At 50.1% G+C, this 16,825-nt stretch overlaps 2 protein-coding genes across 2 annotated transcripts; one reads left to right on the top strand and one right to left on the bottom strand.

Moving 5' to 3' along the window:
• Positions 1–277: 277 nt before the first annotated feature.
• Positions 278–1,574, bottom strand: LOC144097066 (uncharacterized). The gene is made up of 2 exons (XM_077629853.1): positions 1,487–1,574; positions 278–984 (listed from the first exon to the last, which is right to left on the bottom strand). The coding sequence occupies exons 1-2, from the start codon at positions 1,525–1,527 to the stop codon at positions 423–425; spliced, it is 603 nt and encodes a 200-aa protein (XP_077485979.1). The 5' UTR covers positions 1,528–1,574; the 3' UTR covers positions 278–422.
• A 336-nt stretch (positions 1,575–1,910) lies between these two features.
• Positions 1,911–3,436, top strand: LOC144097065 (chitinase-like protein 4). The gene has a single exon (XM_077629852.1). The coding sequence runs from the start codon at positions 1,998–2,000 to the stop codon at positions 3,417–3,419; it is 1,422 nt and encodes a 473-aa protein (XP_077485978.1). The 5' UTR covers positions 1,911–1,997; the 3' UTR covers positions 3,420–3,436.
• The last annotated feature ends 13,389 nt before the right edge of the window (positions 3,437–16,825 follow it).

The following is a 16,825-nucleotide window of genomic DNA, read 5'->3' as shown; positions in this document are numbered from 1 at the left end:
GAGCTCAAGGAAAATTCCCTGAAGGAGTTGACATTTTGCGAGCGGAAGAAATATTCACGCGGGTGGCCGACACGACAGCCGCTAAGTTGACGAATAAGTGCATTCGCTTTCGATATTTTATGTCACGCAAATTCATAACAATTAAAGGCGTAACTTATATTCACCATCAGTAGACAAATAGACATATGAAATAAGTTCAAAGTAGTCCTGCTCAGTGACGGCGGTAACTACTGCGGGCTACTTCACATGCACGTGCACGAGTGTACACATGGCTACAACGTCTAGGTAGCTTGCTAGGAGAGAGACCACTTGACATCGACTGCAAAACGTAAGTCACACACATTAATAACAGTACGAGGTGCCCAAGTCAAGCGCACCGCCACTGCCTTGAGACAGGAGACCTCGCACACTTGATGGTGGCATTATCGCTGCATACTGAGAGCCAACCACGAGCTGGCTTTGATTGTGTTCTTGCGCTGTCCGAGCTCCTTCCTTATGGCCTTCATGACCGCAATGAACTCGACGTCGCTGTCCTTAGGTCGCGTCGTCTTAGACAGCAAGCGGACGTTCATGACCGCGAACTTGCTCTGCGTCGCCTGCAGGCACTCGTGGTGGGCTACGGTCTGGACGCTCTTCAGCAACAGTTCGAGCACGTGGCTCAGCTCGGCTGAGGCGTTCTGCGGACACCGGATGCCGACCTGCGTGAGCAGCATGATGAGGCTCTTGGTGACGTATTTGTACAGCTGGATGAGCACTTCGCGGAACACCCTCTTGTCTGCATTAGACGCGCTGTTGCGCGGGTACTTGCGGAAGGCACGCTCGATGGTGGTCTTGGTCCACAAGAAGTCGTTGCAGACCTGGATCAGGGCGCTGAGCTGTGGCTCGCTCATTTGAACTTTGCCCAGCCGCTGGAGGAACTTGAGCGAGTCGAAGCCTTCATCGAGTTTGGATAGTATTTCCACCTTGAGCGCGTCGAAGGAAGAACTGAGCAAGGGCGAGAGGAACCGATGGAATACGTTATCAGGAGACGTCTGTGTGCCACAGATATAGAAATCTACAGTGACGTCTCGCAAACGAGAAGGCGCGTGTTTTAACCAACGCGGAGTGTTGGCCAGATAACACTCGTGAGCACTATTTTGCTACGATTTTTTCCCCTGCTATAGCTTTTGCTGGCTGTCGGCTGGAAGCCTCCATAACCTGCAAAAACGAACCGAACAAGCATACACATAATAGGTGTTCACAAGAATTCCGCCTCGATTCAATGCATGGCCACGTTTCCTTTTGGCACATATGGCTGCTACAAAAACACCTCGCTATGGCTAAGAGAGTTCACTTAGAACGGGAAAATGCGATGTGAAAAGCATTATGAACTAACAAGGCACGCCAGGCACATAGTGAAGGGGATCCCGAAACCCAGATCCCCTCAGGCCCCATAACCCTCCTGGCACAAGGGTATTAGGGGACAGAGGTGACGTAACTGCCTTACCTTCTTGAGCCTTGCTTTTCGGCGTGGAGCTTTGAAAACATACTAGTCTCACGGGTGTCGCATAGTGAAACGTGAAGCTACCTTACAGCCAGCCCTAATTCATACGGTCTTCATCGGCTCAACATGCTTGCATGCGCGTGCACACATCATAACGCCGGATTACATCAGTTTTGAGAAGTGCCATTTTCAGAAACAAATATTTAGCTTTTCTTGTTTCTTTTTTTAACCCCGATGGCTCCGTGTTATCGGACAGCATCAACGATCAGGATATTACCACTTGTAATAACTGTGCGCTGCAGTCATCGACGAGGAAGAAGAGTTAATGGCTACGATCATGGAGGGCAAGCCAGCCACCGTACCTTATGAAAGTTTTGATAAAATCGCGACCGCGCCTTCATCACGGAAATTGATTCAAGTTGCGAAAGTCAAGCGAAAACCAGTGAGGTCCAGGGAGGCTGTGAAGGCAGCGCAACACCACCACAGGCTGTACTACATTTGGTTCTTCGGCAACATGACCTGGGCCGTTCTTGCTTTCCCACTAGGAGTGGGTGCAATCTCCCTCGTGCGTAACTACCAGAAGTACCGCGAGCAGAAGGAGTACGTTGGAGAATGGAAGCGACGGTGGGCTCTGTCAAGCCAGCCGACGTTAAACCAAACTCGCGTGGCCGACTTTACCCCAACCATGACCTCGGAGAAGCCGTACCAGGAGTCGCAAGAGTGTCGCAAGCCCTGGGTCATCCAGGAAACGCCGTGGAAACCACCGTTCACAGATCCCATCGAGGACTACCCGGCAGCTGACGCGGTGAAGGGACCAATCTTCTGCGTCTTCAACCACAGCAGCTACCGAAGGGACAAGGAGTGGGCCTTCCGCACCGGCCTCATCAACGGACACCTCTGCACGCACGTCGTCTACGCTTCTGCCAAGGTCTCCGGGGACGAGCTTACCAGCGCCGATCCCGGATACGATGTGGTCAAGGAGGGCTTCAAGAACCTCGCTCTGCTAAAGACTAAGTACCCCCACCTGAAGGTGCTAGTGTCGTTCGGTGAATACGAGAGAGGCACCGCGAATATTAGCCTCCTCGCATCGTCGCCGAAGCGGAGAACGACGTTCTCGCAGAACGTCCTGTCTTGGTTGACCGAAAACGACTACGACGGAGTGCACGTCCATTGGACTGTCCCAGATGCCGGGGCGTGCGGATCCCCAGAAGATGCTCGGTGGCTGACGAAACTTGTCTCTAGGTTCAGGACTATTTTTCCCCCGAACTACACGATCGCGCTCACGATTCCGCCTTTCAGAACGCAGAGAAATGGCTACGTGTTCGACGATCTCGTGACTAACGTCGACTACTTCGTCGTTCGGACGCACGACCTTTACGGTTCGGATACGAATGTGACTCACTGCATGTCTCCCTACACGAGCAGTGGTCCTTCAGTGACGCAGTCCCTGGCTAGCATCGTCGAAGACATGCCTCCTTACACGACGCAGAAAATCTGCTTTAGCTTATCGTTTTCGGCTTTGTCATTGCGCCTGATCGAGCTGCCACCTGCGGGGCGTCCAAGTGCGCCCGCAAGAACACGCGGACCCGGCATCGAAGGAAACTATACACGCATCAAAGGCCGCATGGCATTTTACGAAGTGTGCGCCCTCGGTGACCCCGGGTCTTTTCTGGACTTCAAAGAGATTTGCGCCTACAAGACCCATGGAAAGAACTGGGTCGGCTACGAGAGTCCAACGTCGCTGTCCTCGAAGGTTTCCGAGCTCTTTCGGAAATTTAGGATAGGTTGTACCGCGCTGTGGGACATTGACATGGATGACACCAAAGGGGTGTGCGGCATGGGTCGTACACCTCTTCTTGCTTCAGTCTACAAGGAAGTGGTGTCATTCTCAACGCAAATCCATCCTGCCGCGGTCCCGAAAAAGACAATGCTATGAGTTGACAGAGCTATTAAAACTGGGCGTGGCTTGGAATTTTGAACCAATGTTTATAACAACGACTTGTGCGCGTCACGTTTACTCTTTGCATCTCAGGTGTACTCTTCTATTACGTTTTGTATTCTAACGATTCTACTTAAAACCGTATAACATGTACGCTATTTTCTTTTTGAGATGATATACGAGCATGCACGGCTAGCGAGAGCCATTCTTGTGCCAAGTGGTGTGGAACCGAACGCCGTCCGCTCTCGCACTCCTGTTCTTGAGAAGCAGCTGTATTCAGGTTCGCGTCAACAGGGATGGAATAACTTTATTCCACATTTTAAGCAAGCCGTGCCGATGTCCCCACGTCGTCTTGAAAGCCGGGAGCAGTAGAAGTGAGTACATCATTGTACGCGGGCCTTGTTGGCACAACACGATCTTGATGCCGGTTTAATGCTGATGCTGCTCTGTACCGGGAAGGGAGTGTCGTTTACGCTAGCTGCAGCTTTATTAGCTGCGTCACTGTTGATCCTATGACGCTGACAGCTGCAATGCCGTCGTGGCCCACATGTTCTTCGAACATTTTGAGCACCTCATTATGTATGATCGACCATGTGCGGTGTACAAAGGCTTTGAAGATGTGAGAGGCAGTTCTGTTCGTTGCGTTAAAAGCAGGCACCACGAAAATAGTTATTAATAGCAAACAATACATGCGATTGCACCGTCATCACCTTGGGTAATTTCCGTAATGACGATGGATATAGCGGAAGCTTTCCAGTGGGTTTATACAATGCGTTTTATACAATGCAATACGGTATATACAATATATAGTACGGAGTTTTCATGTACAATATTAAGGAGTGACATTCTTCCTTCTCCCACTTTACATCCACACAGGCAAACTACTTCGGGTTTCCTTCCTTTCAGATTTTAATAAAATTTAGCTCCGCTGCGTAAACTTTTATTTAAACTCGCAGGGCGCAACAAAATCTCGTTTGCCAATCCGCCATGCACATCTTTCCTTGTGTTGTTTTCTTTTGCTTTCGGACTGCTTCCACACGTCAAGCAACCAACCTAACTGCCCACATCGATCACCGTGCGTCTTAAACCTTTCAAGACGGTCCCGCGCGCCCTTCCTCTGCCTTGGGGGCGTCACGGTTATGTCAAACCGCAACTATGCACCATCGAAAATTTCTCTCTTCGACGCGCGATCGGCGATTATATAATCGTCGATCCCACCTCCACCACCGCCACCACCCGCTCGTTAAGGCGGCCGCAGAGCCTCTGCGGTGATGAAATGGGTCCGCATTCCGCAGGGGGCGATATCTTCCAGAAGGTCAGAAATTGGCCAGCAAGGCACGCGTGAGGTCGCGCCCACGCGGTATGTGCACCATCGTGCCTTTCTGGTGAATGCCAGCAGAGCATCGACGGAAGATCAGACGGAAACGGGGTGGAGTACGTAGAGGGGTCTGTGTAAGGACTACGGGAGAGAGGGGACGGGGTTGATAGGGGAGGGTGTGGAGTGGAATGAAGGGGCAAGTGCAAAGCACTGCATCAGCAGAAGCACCGTCAGTAGCGTAGCCGACAGGGGCAGGCGGGAGCAGCAGCAGCAGTGCCAGGAGCGGCAGCGCGAAGAATCCGCGAGGAATTCCGAAATTGGCCTCACGCATTCGCGTGGCCAGTCGTGCGTTCACGCACGCGCGCGCACGCGCGCGCGCTTCGGCGGCGGGCTTTTCTAATCGCGCCAATCTGAGGCCGAAATGAACGTGTTTTCGGCTCGACCTTGGAACCTGCGGCGAGCCTCTTCATCCCCCTGCCTATACCCTCCTCCTCGTCACGCCAACGAGGAGTAAAGCAAGGGGAGAGACGGAGCAGCACGAGCCACGCGTGGTGCCTCATATATATTGCTGGAGAACTGCGGACGGTTGAACGCTTAGGCATAACGAACGAGCTCTGTCGTGCCTTTTAGTTTCGTGCTTGATATCGAAAAAGGAATAAATAAAAAATCTGAATTGCTTGAAGCTACTGATCTCCTTCATTTCCCATTTTCTCGTACGTGCATCGCAGCGTCACAGCGATGGAAGTGTTTGACTTATGCACGGAAGCATTGAGTGGTTCCTGACATACGAATTCTTCTCCGTCTGCTTGTTTTTATCCATCCGTCCGTCCGTCCGTCCGTCCGTGCGTGCGTGCGTGCGTGCGTGCGTGCGTGCGTGTGTCCCCCCCCCCCCCCCCCAGTCTGTCTATACTATTTACTTTCATATACTGAAAAATTTGTACTCAAGAAGCACCATGCTTTCTTTTGAACCTGTTTACGTTTTTAATTGTTATTTAACTATATATGGCGATATATCCACTACATCTGGGCTTCACATTCTGGTAACAGTGCAATACTGCTTTCTGCATCATCACAAAGAAAGCGGCGCCCTTACTTTTATTAATTTTTTTTGTTCCCTACCCGCCACAAGTGCGCGAGTCGCGGCGAAGCGCACTTGCCGGTTCCTCTACTCCTCCTCCTCCTCCTCCTCCTGCGTGGCGATCGCGGCGTCGGCGCGGGGGCCACGCGCGCACCGACGCCAATCAAACGGCAAAGTGCCGCCTTGCAGGGCGAACCGGATCTGCTAAGCGCGAGCAGTGCAGGCAGCGCTCGGAAGCCGCCGCCGCCGGTGGTGGTGGCGGTGGTGGTGCCGTTGGCCGCCGGTGGGCACGCCGGGTCACGACGGGGTCCGCCGGAAACGCGCCCCCGCCGCGACCCCCGGGGGTCACGGTGCGGCGCGGCCCCGCCGCCGGACCATAGAGTGCCCTGGCAGTGCAGGCACACACAGACGCTGGAGCGCGTGCGCCAGCGCCAGGTCCGCCTCCGCATCCAGTGGAATGCCGAAAGCAGTGCGGGTGAGCCCTCGTACGGGAGGATACGCCAAGAATGAAGGGGGGGGGGGGGGGGGGGGGGGGATGCAGTCGATGGCAGTACTGCGCAGCAGCACCGCACGAAGTTCGTTCCGCGTCCTGATGGGAAGGGAAAGAACGATCGCTTGTGCTAATTTGGCAATATATTTTTTTTTACTCCACATGGGAGGAATGAATGAATGCAGCGCTATAAGACAATAATAGAGAGAAGGAACCAGAAGGAAAGAAAAGGTAATCCTTCAGCGAAAATGGTATCCTTACCATGCTTCACTTCCTTACCATTAACTTACATGCCTTGCATCGTACATGTCTTTCTTTAGTGGAGAAATTCATTCAACAGCTTGAACGTCTGATTTTCACTCTGTTCTGTGTCTTCACTGCCAACCAACCGCGTTAAAAGTGTACTTTTCCACATATGAAAGCGGGTAGCGCAAGAGAGGAAAGATAAAGAAGAGGAACCAGGGACGTCGCCACGATCATTTTTTTTTTTTGCACAAATTCTAGTCTAAGGCACAAAATTATCCAGGCACTCCATTTCTTGTCCATGAGTGCGTTTGTTTCCGCAGTGCGTCCTGGCCAATCCCCCACCTCAGGTACATGCCATTAAGCCTGAGGACTTCATCATCATCATCGTCGTCGTGGTTTTCACAGTGGCGTGGCGAAGAGAAAGGGGAAAGGAGGGGGAGGTGAGTCAAATTTCGGGTGTACGAATGATGCCTTTATGACATGACATTGCTGCTCATAAAGATAAAATAATTAAAAAGAAAGAAAATACTTATCAAGATCTCTCCTCCTCGTCAGGATCTACAGGAAGCGCTCTAATAATTTCTGATGCGGCCAGGCAAATTTGGGGATGGCGGCCGCCACTCCTAGCCTCCCCTTGGCGCCGTCACTAAGAGCAGAGTCCTTCAGTGCGTTTGAAGGACTCTGCTAAAAGCAACCGCCCTTACAACAATGGTCTATAGACCATCTATAGACTTCTTATAGCCTCTATTGCCTTCCTATAGGTATTTATTTTTGTCTATTCATAGCCTATTGACGTTTTTATGAACAAAAGCCTGCTAAAAATGTATGGCCATAAATCTATAGATTGTCTATAGACTGTCTATAGAGTTTTTATTACCTATAGACTGTTCTGTAGGGTTTGTCTATAGACTTTATAGACAGATGTCTATGGGCAGTCTATAGACTGTCTAACGAAATTTTTGTAAGGGCGGAGGAAGGAGGAGACAGACTCGGTAGAATGCAGGGGGTTCTATGCGAATTCGATGGTATAGCATTTCTGCAGCAGCTGCAGGGATCTCGCGTGTGTTATATCTGTATTTTTGTTTCTCGTTTTCACTTCCTCCGTCTTCTTCGCAATGCATTAGTTGTATTCGCGCTGCAGAATGCGCCGCATCCGTTCCTTTGTAGCCTTGACCTTATGTATAGATTAACCGAGTCGTAAATCAAGCCTAACGATAAAGCGATCAGCCAATTCATTTTCCCCTCAACGCTGCTAAAGCATACCGTGCTCACGAAAGTATACAACGACACACATTATGGCTTCAGGCTGAGTGGAGTCTTTCGTATTAAACAGCTGCACCTTGCGCTCTCTTTTGTCTGGTCCTCGCAATTTCTTCACAGAGCCTATCCATTACAAAACGCATATAATGCCGCGTTATCTCTGTGCTGTGTTGTTCTCTTGCGGCCGCGGAATAGTTCAGATGCCCATTGCCCTGTAAAGAGGTCAATGTTAATAGTTTTTTTTTTTCGTCAAAAATCTATACTTCCTTTCTTTTTCTTTTCTTTTTTTGCCACGTTTGGTCGTCAAATACGTGTCACGGTCGCCATCATGACTAATTTTCTCGCTGTTGTTCAACGCTGTGGCGAATTCACCGTCTTCATCTGCGTATTACGCCCTATAAAGATCAAAAGAACGTTCAGCCTAATTCCCTATGAAATTTGGAGATACGGATAATTCCTCGAGTATTCTTCCCATGCGTCTTCTTTGGTTCCGGACACAAAACGCACAAAGAATTACACGCGCAGCATTACTTGTTTCCTGATTCGCAGCACTTCAAGTTGATGTTTAATTTCGTTAATCGAACCATTATTGAAAATAACCTCTTGTGACCCCACATTATCTGCTGAAGAAATCACCATCACTATCAGAATGAGATAGACTTTACGGCCGGGAGAACATGCGAAAGCTCATTTAGAAACGACCAGCGCAACTCTCTGTCATTCAGTTCCACGTGAAGATGAATGGCAGGACCGTGAAAGGACCGACTCTTTTTCAGAATCGCATAAACGTGCTCGCCCTGTTGGCATTCATGCGAGCCGAATTTTTTCACAATTTGTTTCCTTTTTTTTGCGTTTGCTTCTCTCGCGGTATGCAGCATTATGGCAACGCACTTTCATTCGCACCGCACGCCTACTCCACTACCGCCCCCCCCCCCCCCCCCCCCACCCCCACCCCCACCCCCCCCTCGAAGCGGCGATATTCTGGGGGCGCACAACCACCGGCACACACGCAGTCCACTGTTCAGCCAAGCCAAAGCCAATCCACCAGTCACGCTTACGCCCGTGATCCATCCCCGGCTCACGAAGACCCGCTGCAGAGACAAGTCGCTCGCATTTTCCCGGGTTCTTTTTATTCCTTCTTACACTCCCCATTTCGTATTGGGCTGCCTGTTTCTTCTTTTTCTTTTTCTCTTTCAAAAGCGCTACGCCCTCTTTCTTCATTTTTCTTTGCATCAGAGCTGAACACAGCTGAGATCACCGAAGGTCAGAGAGCCCAACAAAACACACACTGCCAACAAAACGAGAGTCACGACGAGCGTCAAGAATTTTTCTGAATGAACGTTCTCCCCTTGGCGGCCTCTCCGCTTCCTCTCGGGCGGTATCGAACACCAAACCGCGTGTTTCCTCCTCTCTCCCGCACCACTGATCGACGGCCGCGCATCGTGCGGACACAAACGCGGCCCCGGCGCGCCGGAATATTTATAAATAATAACACGACAGCGACCGGAGGGGGTAGTAGTAGTACAACAGGGCGTTTTACAGAGATTATTGTTGGGTTGGGGGGGGGGGGGGGGGGGGGGGGGGATCCACGGGCACTGCTTTTTCCGACGGATGCCCCCTTCGTGCGACGATTTTTTCTGTTCGTTTTGCGCCGCCTCGCGACGGCTACGCGTACTACTACAACGCTATTTTTGCTGCTCCCGCTGGCGTCGTTGAGTTGCTTCTACCGCCGAGCCGCGGCATCCCGCGGCGCAGCACGCTCCGAGGGGGCGGTGCTATCACGCCGCGCGCCGCATGCAGCAGACAGGGGCACGCACGAACGAGGCGCGTACGCACTGCATGGCAGTAAAGTTCCAGGCGGCGGCTTTGGCTTCGTTTCCAGCAGACAGCAGCAGCGCCACGCAGAGAGCGGCTTTGGGCGCAACTTCTGAAGCAGCCGAAAAACAGAGGTCGGTCACAAAAAGAAGCAAGCCAAGTAGAGAAGCCTGAGAGCTTCTTGCCTGCCGCCTTCTCCCGTGGTGCCCCTGCTACGTGATTAAACGAAGCAGAGAAAAAAAAAAGAATAAATGAAGGAAAGGAAGCAGATGAAAAGGATGGGCGAAGATTGAAACAGGGGTCCCTCGGAATTATTCCCCACGGGATGCACGCGTACTCCGGTGTCGTGACCTCAGCAACCCGCGGTGGTGGTGGCGGCTTTCACGAGGTTCTGTACTCTCAGTATCCCCGCGTACGCCCCCCCCCCCCCCCCCCCCAGTGCTCGCCCCCATCATATGCTCACCACATTCAAAGCATGTGTGCCTGCACGCATAGAGCACGGATCCCTCTTTTGATCGTGAACGCCCCCCCCCCCCTCCACCCCCCTCGAAGCATCATCTCGTAGACACCCCTCCCCTCACGCGTCCCTTGAGGCTTCGCTCCATACTCCAGTACTATCCGCTTCGCGCCAGCTAAGAACTTTTTCTTTCATACCATTCTTTTTTTTATATTTGCTTGTACTTTTGATGGGGTACACACGAAGGTATAAAATAATAATAATAGGAAGACCAGAGTGAATTGAAAGAAATGGACTGTACGATGAAACACGCACTCGTCGAGTTGTGGATGCCCCCGGTAGAACACCCCCCTCCTACCACGCTGCGGGAGACGCACGACGCTTGACCCGACCCCGAGCTGAGGGCAACCGAGTGTTGATGGAAGGCGCGTACGCCGACGGGAAGGCGGACGCGCGGTCAGGAATTATAATGGCGGCGCTGCTGTTCGCGCTGCGCCCGAATGCGGCAATCGGTGAATCGCTGTTCACACTCCATCTTACGCGATGCCCGCACTAAGAGTGCACGAGGTACGAGTTGAGCCTTCTGATTCCGTTTAGGAGCCGGCGCGATCGATGAGGCTTCGAGAACGTTCATCTAATTGGTCAGCGGGACATCCGGAACCGCTCAAAGGCAGCATTTCGAGCTAAACAGAATTTTTTAAAAGTTAAACTCGTGTCACTCTTTTTGCCTCCCCCCCCCCCCCCCCCCTTCCCTTATAGTGGCCACTCTCAGGATGGCACATTATCAGTGGCCACCCAGTGAACAGAGCAAATTCATTTCTGGGAAGGTGGTGGCGCAACCCCGTAGTGTGACGTCACTAAGTTTGGTCCGGATGGCAGTTGTACTGCACTGTGACAATGGCGCCGCAAACTGCGCGAAACCTGCTAAATGCGACTGTCGGTGTATACACACACACAAAAAACATACATATCCACAAGATTTTTTACTTTTATGCCAGGAATAATAATAATAATAATAATAATAATAATAATAATAATTGTTTTTTGGGGGGAAAGGAAATGGCGCAGTATCTGTCTCATATATCGTTGGACACCTGAACCACGCTGTAAGGGAAGGGATAAAGTTTTATGCCAGGAAAACAGACGTTTTCATTTCTTCCTCGGCAATACATTTTTGTTTTTGTTTTTCTGACTGGAGACATTTTTTGTCGCCCTAAAGGACCATCTTGCAATGATGCTCCTTTCGGGAAATTTTCTCTTTATTTGTGGAGTCTGAGGAGTAAAATTTGATAAAAAGGAAATTTTTACGATAGTTTCAGGGAATTTGAAGAACCAGAATTGCCTTATTTATTCCATATTTCCGGAATTTTCAAGTTGCTGCAGGTGAAAAGGGCCTGAAATAAGGATTTTTGCGCATAGCTGACAGAATTTTCGGTTGCAGCATGATATCCACCATATGTCATCGTGTGTCTGCTCTCCTCATGACACAATGGGAATCCGCACCGTAAAAACCACAACATGCCCCTCCTACATCTGTTTGCTTTCCATTTCGGCTAGGATATCCCTAATTCGAGTTCATACTCTACTCCATGTTGTTATCCTCTTGTCTCTTAGCGCAGATGTGCCAGAAAATAAGGTGAATTGAATAGTACGAACTGACTGATTTTATCAATCGAAAAAAGCTCCTGATTAAATGCCGCACACCAGAACAATTAGCACTCAGTCCTTTAAATTCAAAGCCAGTGCACTCAACGGCAGCTGTGTCTTTCTGGGGGACAATGAGGCAACTCCATCCAAATATTGTTCTAAGTAAAAACTGATTCTCTTTGGCCGTGCTTACGTTTGTCCGACAGCAAAATACGCATGTATATCGCCTAGAAAACTGGTTTAAAGATCTTCAAACTTCCCTTACATAATTTTCTTTATACAGTCAATAGACTGTCCATAGACTTCTGTCTTAAAGACTGTTGACTATCTATGGACAAGCCCTAGACAACAGTTTAAGGTAATACAAATCCTACAGACAGTCTATAGACAATCTATAGATGTATGGCGATACACTTTTAGCACACTTTTGTCTATAGACAGTGTAAGACTATGAATAGTCAGAATGAAATGTCTATATAAAGGAAATAGAGTCTATAAGAAGTTTATAGAATGTCTATATACCATTTTTGTAAGGATTCACTTGCGAAATCGGCTGGTGACGGCGACACCTGTATTATGCGACAGCACAGAAGCCTCGTTGGAGCGCAAACCCGGCCACTCGCGTCGTCACAATGGCGGACAGCCAGATTGGTTGGCGGGCAATTACGTCATCCGTAACGTCACGACAGCGGAGAAACCCTATTGGTTGGCGGGTCGTGATGTCGCCAGACCAGCAGTGACGCCACTAGAGCGGAGAAATCTAATCGGCTGGAGGGATGTGATGTCACCACGTCAGATTCGTCTGTGTGAGGCCTCCATCTGCCAACCGAGGCAACCGAGAGGAAGAGCAACCTGGGTCACAAAGGTCACTTATAAGACCTGCAGTGACGTCACCAGACCAGGTTCGTCTGTGTGAAATCTCCAGCCAGCCGTGGCAGCTGGGGTAGGTGGTGCTCGGGAATAGCAGTACTCGGGGGTGAATAGCTGGCTCGGACGTGACGTGACACCCCACGTGACGCGGCCGGAGGTTGCAGCTGCTGCAGGGGAACGTCTGCGCCGGCGCGGCGTCAGACGATACCTAAGCTTGGCTGTGTCTAGAGGTGGCTAAACAAGCGTTGCATGTCGGAGCAATTCACCGGATTACACACATTAAAGGAAAAACACAGACATTGCTGCATGTAATGTGAGGTTCGTGATAAGGAAGGCCGCTCACTCGGGCTCTTTTCGCAATTCATACGTCGGCAACTGGTAGTGTAATTCATTACCTTGTGGGTTACTAATTCAATAGTGTAAATAATTACTCTGAGACAGTAATTTTGCGGCTAAAGTAATTAATCACTATCGGAATAACTTTCGCTCACAACGAGCTCCGGCTTCTCATTCTGTCGGCCATGCCTTGATCTCACATTACGGGTCGGGTGCTTAGAAAGCAGGAATAAATTGATAGCACGATGCGATACGCGGTAATGTGTTATCACAACGCAGCTAGTCTGGATGACTTCTGCGTTTGAGTGCAGAAATTCTTGTTACGCAAACTGGTGCGCCTTTGACACCAGAATTTTGTCGACGCCGGCGCTGCGCTTCTGTTTCGGCAGCTTAAACAGCTGCACCTTGGAGGTTCTGGCGCTGCGCTTCTGCGCCGGCGGCGCGTTCATGATTACGTCTACCGAGTATAATACTCGCTTAACGTAATCATAAACGGGCCGCCGGCGAATCGACCTGTGAGAAGAAAACAGCTGTGCTGTACAATCCCGTTTCACCCCTTCCTTAATCCCTTTCTTAACGGTACCGTCCAGGTGTCCACCCGCTGTGTGGCTGCTATTTAATACTCCGGCACAGACGTGCAGAGATTGCCCGAGAGGCGTTTCGAAGCATTTGTCGGCGTCTTATATGACCGCGCGCCCCATGCGATGACCACGAAGGTTGAACTGTTGCACAATGCGCGAGGAACGGCCTACGTGCACGGGGTAGTAGAGAGTTTTAGTTTCACTACGTAGAGGGTTCACGTGCGCAAACGTGAGAAGTCTACGTAGCATACGCGCATGTAGTTTCAAACCCTTTTAGTTGCACGTACGCGACAGACGCCGCGCGTTCTTCTACTGACAGATGAAGACACTGCTGTAGCCACTCTAAGACAAGACGAGTCAAAGCCAAGCCAGTCGAAATGCATCGAAGCGCTGCTTCGAAAGGCTTAACAGCTGGGAAATCGCCCTTATATCTGAAAAACAAAAGCTATTTGTCGTTTTAAACTTTATGCGAGGGTAAGAATGAGCAAATCGATGGCGAATGCAGCAGTTTAGAACACGATATCGCGTTGAGGGCTTAGCGACGAAGCTGTTATCGCTGTGAAGCGGGCGGGCAGAGCGCTGCCATGTTTGTCAACGCTACGTACGCAAGCAACGCAAAGACCGCAACGTAAAAATCCGAATCTCACGTACGTACGTGAGACTCGCGCACACACTTTGCCTTCTGCGCATGCGCACTGGTCACCCGGAAGAGCTCTACGTACGTGAAGCCTCTACGTACGTGAAACTAAAACTCTCTAGTCACTCGATCACGGGTAGGGTTAAGCACAGCCATGCGATAGGGTTAGTGCGCGACCCGCCCAAGGATGCCAACGGTAGCGTGAGACATATAGAGCGGCTGGTAACGTGATATGCTACAGCAACACCAAATGCACCGACGTCATAGCCTTGGCGGCCAGTCTGAATAAGGGACTGCTACCAATCTTTCAGCATTGCATACGCTCGCTGACGCCGACGCGCCCCAGGTTCGGCAGCCCAGAGGTCTCCGGTACAATGGCATGCATGGAGTATTGCATCAACGCGGAGAGGCTCTACGAACGCTTGAGCGAGTACTGCCTTATCAACTGCTTCATAAATGTACACGTCGCCGCACTGACAGGAAGCCTTGAATGGCATCCGACAAACGTGGTTATGTGTTTTCAGTAAAACTGTATAGCTTCTCCGGCTGGAGTTCGAGCCCTATTTTTAAATGTAAGGACAGAATAGGTGAAATTGTCATTGCGACACTCATGTTCACTGCGGCAATCAATATATCAAGCCCTATTTTTAACTCTAGGGGCAAAAGAGGTGACATAGCCTATGCCACAATTAAGTTTAACTGCGACAATCAATAACGCTTGTGCTGTTCGTGTCTTGTCACTTTGTCTTTCTTCTTCTGTTGCGTTAGTTTTTTCATGAGTCAAGTCCGCCGACGTGGCTATGGGACGAGCAACTTGAACAGCAGAAATGGCCTATTACCAAGCACGTTTCTGCTGCGATGAGCGTGAACAGGTGGTTACTGCACCGCCACAGTTGAAGCGGGCAAGGAATTCTTCAAAACTGAAAGGCCGGCGCGACATGACACATCGCTAGATGAAGGGTGACGCCAGCAGTTTCACGTACTTTGAAGTTATGGTTGCCCTCATCAACGCCAGCAGAGTGGCTACTCGGCGTGGCCAATAGCACCTCTTCCTTCGCAGAGGGGCACAATTTCAGACGCCTACTTTTAACCTCAGTGGCTGTGAAGTGTAGTAATCCTAAATGTTTATTGAATCAATGATTTAACTTTATCTCTATAGTGTTGTGGACACCGTCCTACCAGGTGGAATTTTGGTAGGCGCTGTGGGCAGTGTGCTTGTTTGTATGCATGAGCCAAAACCTGGAAGTAATTTAAAAGTAATTATATTACCGACTAAAAGAAAATGTAATTAATCTCACTGCTTTTTGGGAGCAGTAATCTGTAATTTAATGCAATAACATTTCTATGATCTTTCAGGAAAGTAATTAGTAGTGCAATTTAATTACTTTTCAACATATTTTTAATGTTTTGTAGGTAGGGTTTAACACCCCAAAGCTATACATGCATGGGCTATGAGAGACACCGTAGTGGAAGGCTCGAATTAATTTAAGCCCACGTGGGGTTATTTAACGTGCAATGACATCGCACGGCACACAGGCTTTTTACATTTCTGCTCCATCCTAATGCGGCCACAGACCACAACCGTTATATTCCTCACTTTGTGTTTCTTCATTCCAGCAGATGAAGCACCACGCAAAGCGCGATTCTCGGGGATTAATATTCACTCCCTAATTGGAAGAAAGAGCGCCCCCTAGTCACTCTTCTGGATCACGACGGCCGTATTCACACAAGGTGCACACCTGCCTCTATACGAGATGTTCCACCACGCAGTTCCCACGGTTCGGTCAGCCACAAAGCGTTTGCGGCTCCGTGCATATATACGTACCTGCTTGAAATTCATCCAGTTCCTCACGAATCCGGGCATCGGTTGTACATGTCTGCTTTCATTCCCAGAGCGCACAAAACGAGGAAGCGCGGAGTGTGCGATGGAATGCAACGTGGACCCCTGTGCGGGCCGGGCTCGGAACGAAAACGAGCGTGAACATGAGGGGAGCAGATCACGACTTCGCGCTGCTCTCTCCCGTCCAACCTCCATGGCTTTCCGTGGTACATAGCACCATGCACAGTGCGTTCACGTATGCAGGCATGTATGTATAAACACATATATGTGAGCGGGGGTTCTCCATTGAAAAGGCTCCCTCGGAATCCCGGCTTCGCTTTCCATTGAGGGACAGCTGTGTCCGGCAGGTGGAGTTCCGATAGCACATCACGCAACCACAGTCGCGCATTCCGGCTCGGCATAGCTTCGTCGCTGTGGCCATTTAATTCTTGTTCTACGTCTTGATTGTTTGTGTTCTTTTTGTTGTTAATCGCCGTGTTCGTGGGGTCGATTACCGCTAAAGAAAGTGTGAACTTAAACGAAAGCGACACCGCAGGTGAGGCTGTTCATGGCTTTGCGAAGTGTTTAGAGGGATGTCCCAAAATACTTCGCGGTGGTACCGTGTTTGGTGAAAATGAGTCGAAGTAGTTTACGAAAGGGAGAATGAATAAGCGGCTGAGCAATTAAGCATTATCAGTGATGAAATGCTGATTTGGCTGCAGAACCCTAGCGTCTATTAAAAGAACGTGACCTCAAAAGTGAGAACACATCGCAGGCAACTACGAAATTGACACGGAACATCTCACCAGCGATTCCGCTTAGGAGTCCATTGTGCCTTTAAGAGATAAT

This window comes from Amblyomma americanum, chromosome 7, assembly GCF_052857255.1.
Source record: "Amblyomma americanum isolate KBUSLIRL-KWMA chromosome 7, ASM5285725v1, whole genome shotgun sequence".
In the NCBI taxonomy this organism is placed as follows: domain Eukaryota; kingdom Metazoa; phylum Arthropoda; class Arachnida; order Ixodida; family Ixodidae; genus Amblyomma; species Amblyomma americanum.
This window is presented reverse-complemented; position numbering and strand designations above follow the sequence as displayed.

What these genes read in the sequence shown, in the direction of transcription:
- LOC144097065 (XM_077629852.1), top strand. Translation starts at nt 1,998, where the DNA reads ATGACCTGGGCCGTTCTTGCTTTCCCACTAGGAGTGGGTGCAATCTCC.
- LOC144097066 (XM_077629853.1), bottom strand. Translation starts at nt 1,527, where the DNA reads ATGTTTTCAAAGCTCCACGCCGAAAAGCAAGGCTCAAGAAG. An exon ending in GAAAAGCAAGGCTCAAGAAG is followed by an intron (nt 985 to 1,486) that starts GTAAGGCAGTTA and finishes GCCCTTGCTCAG; the next exon opens with TTCTTCCTTCGACGCGCTCA.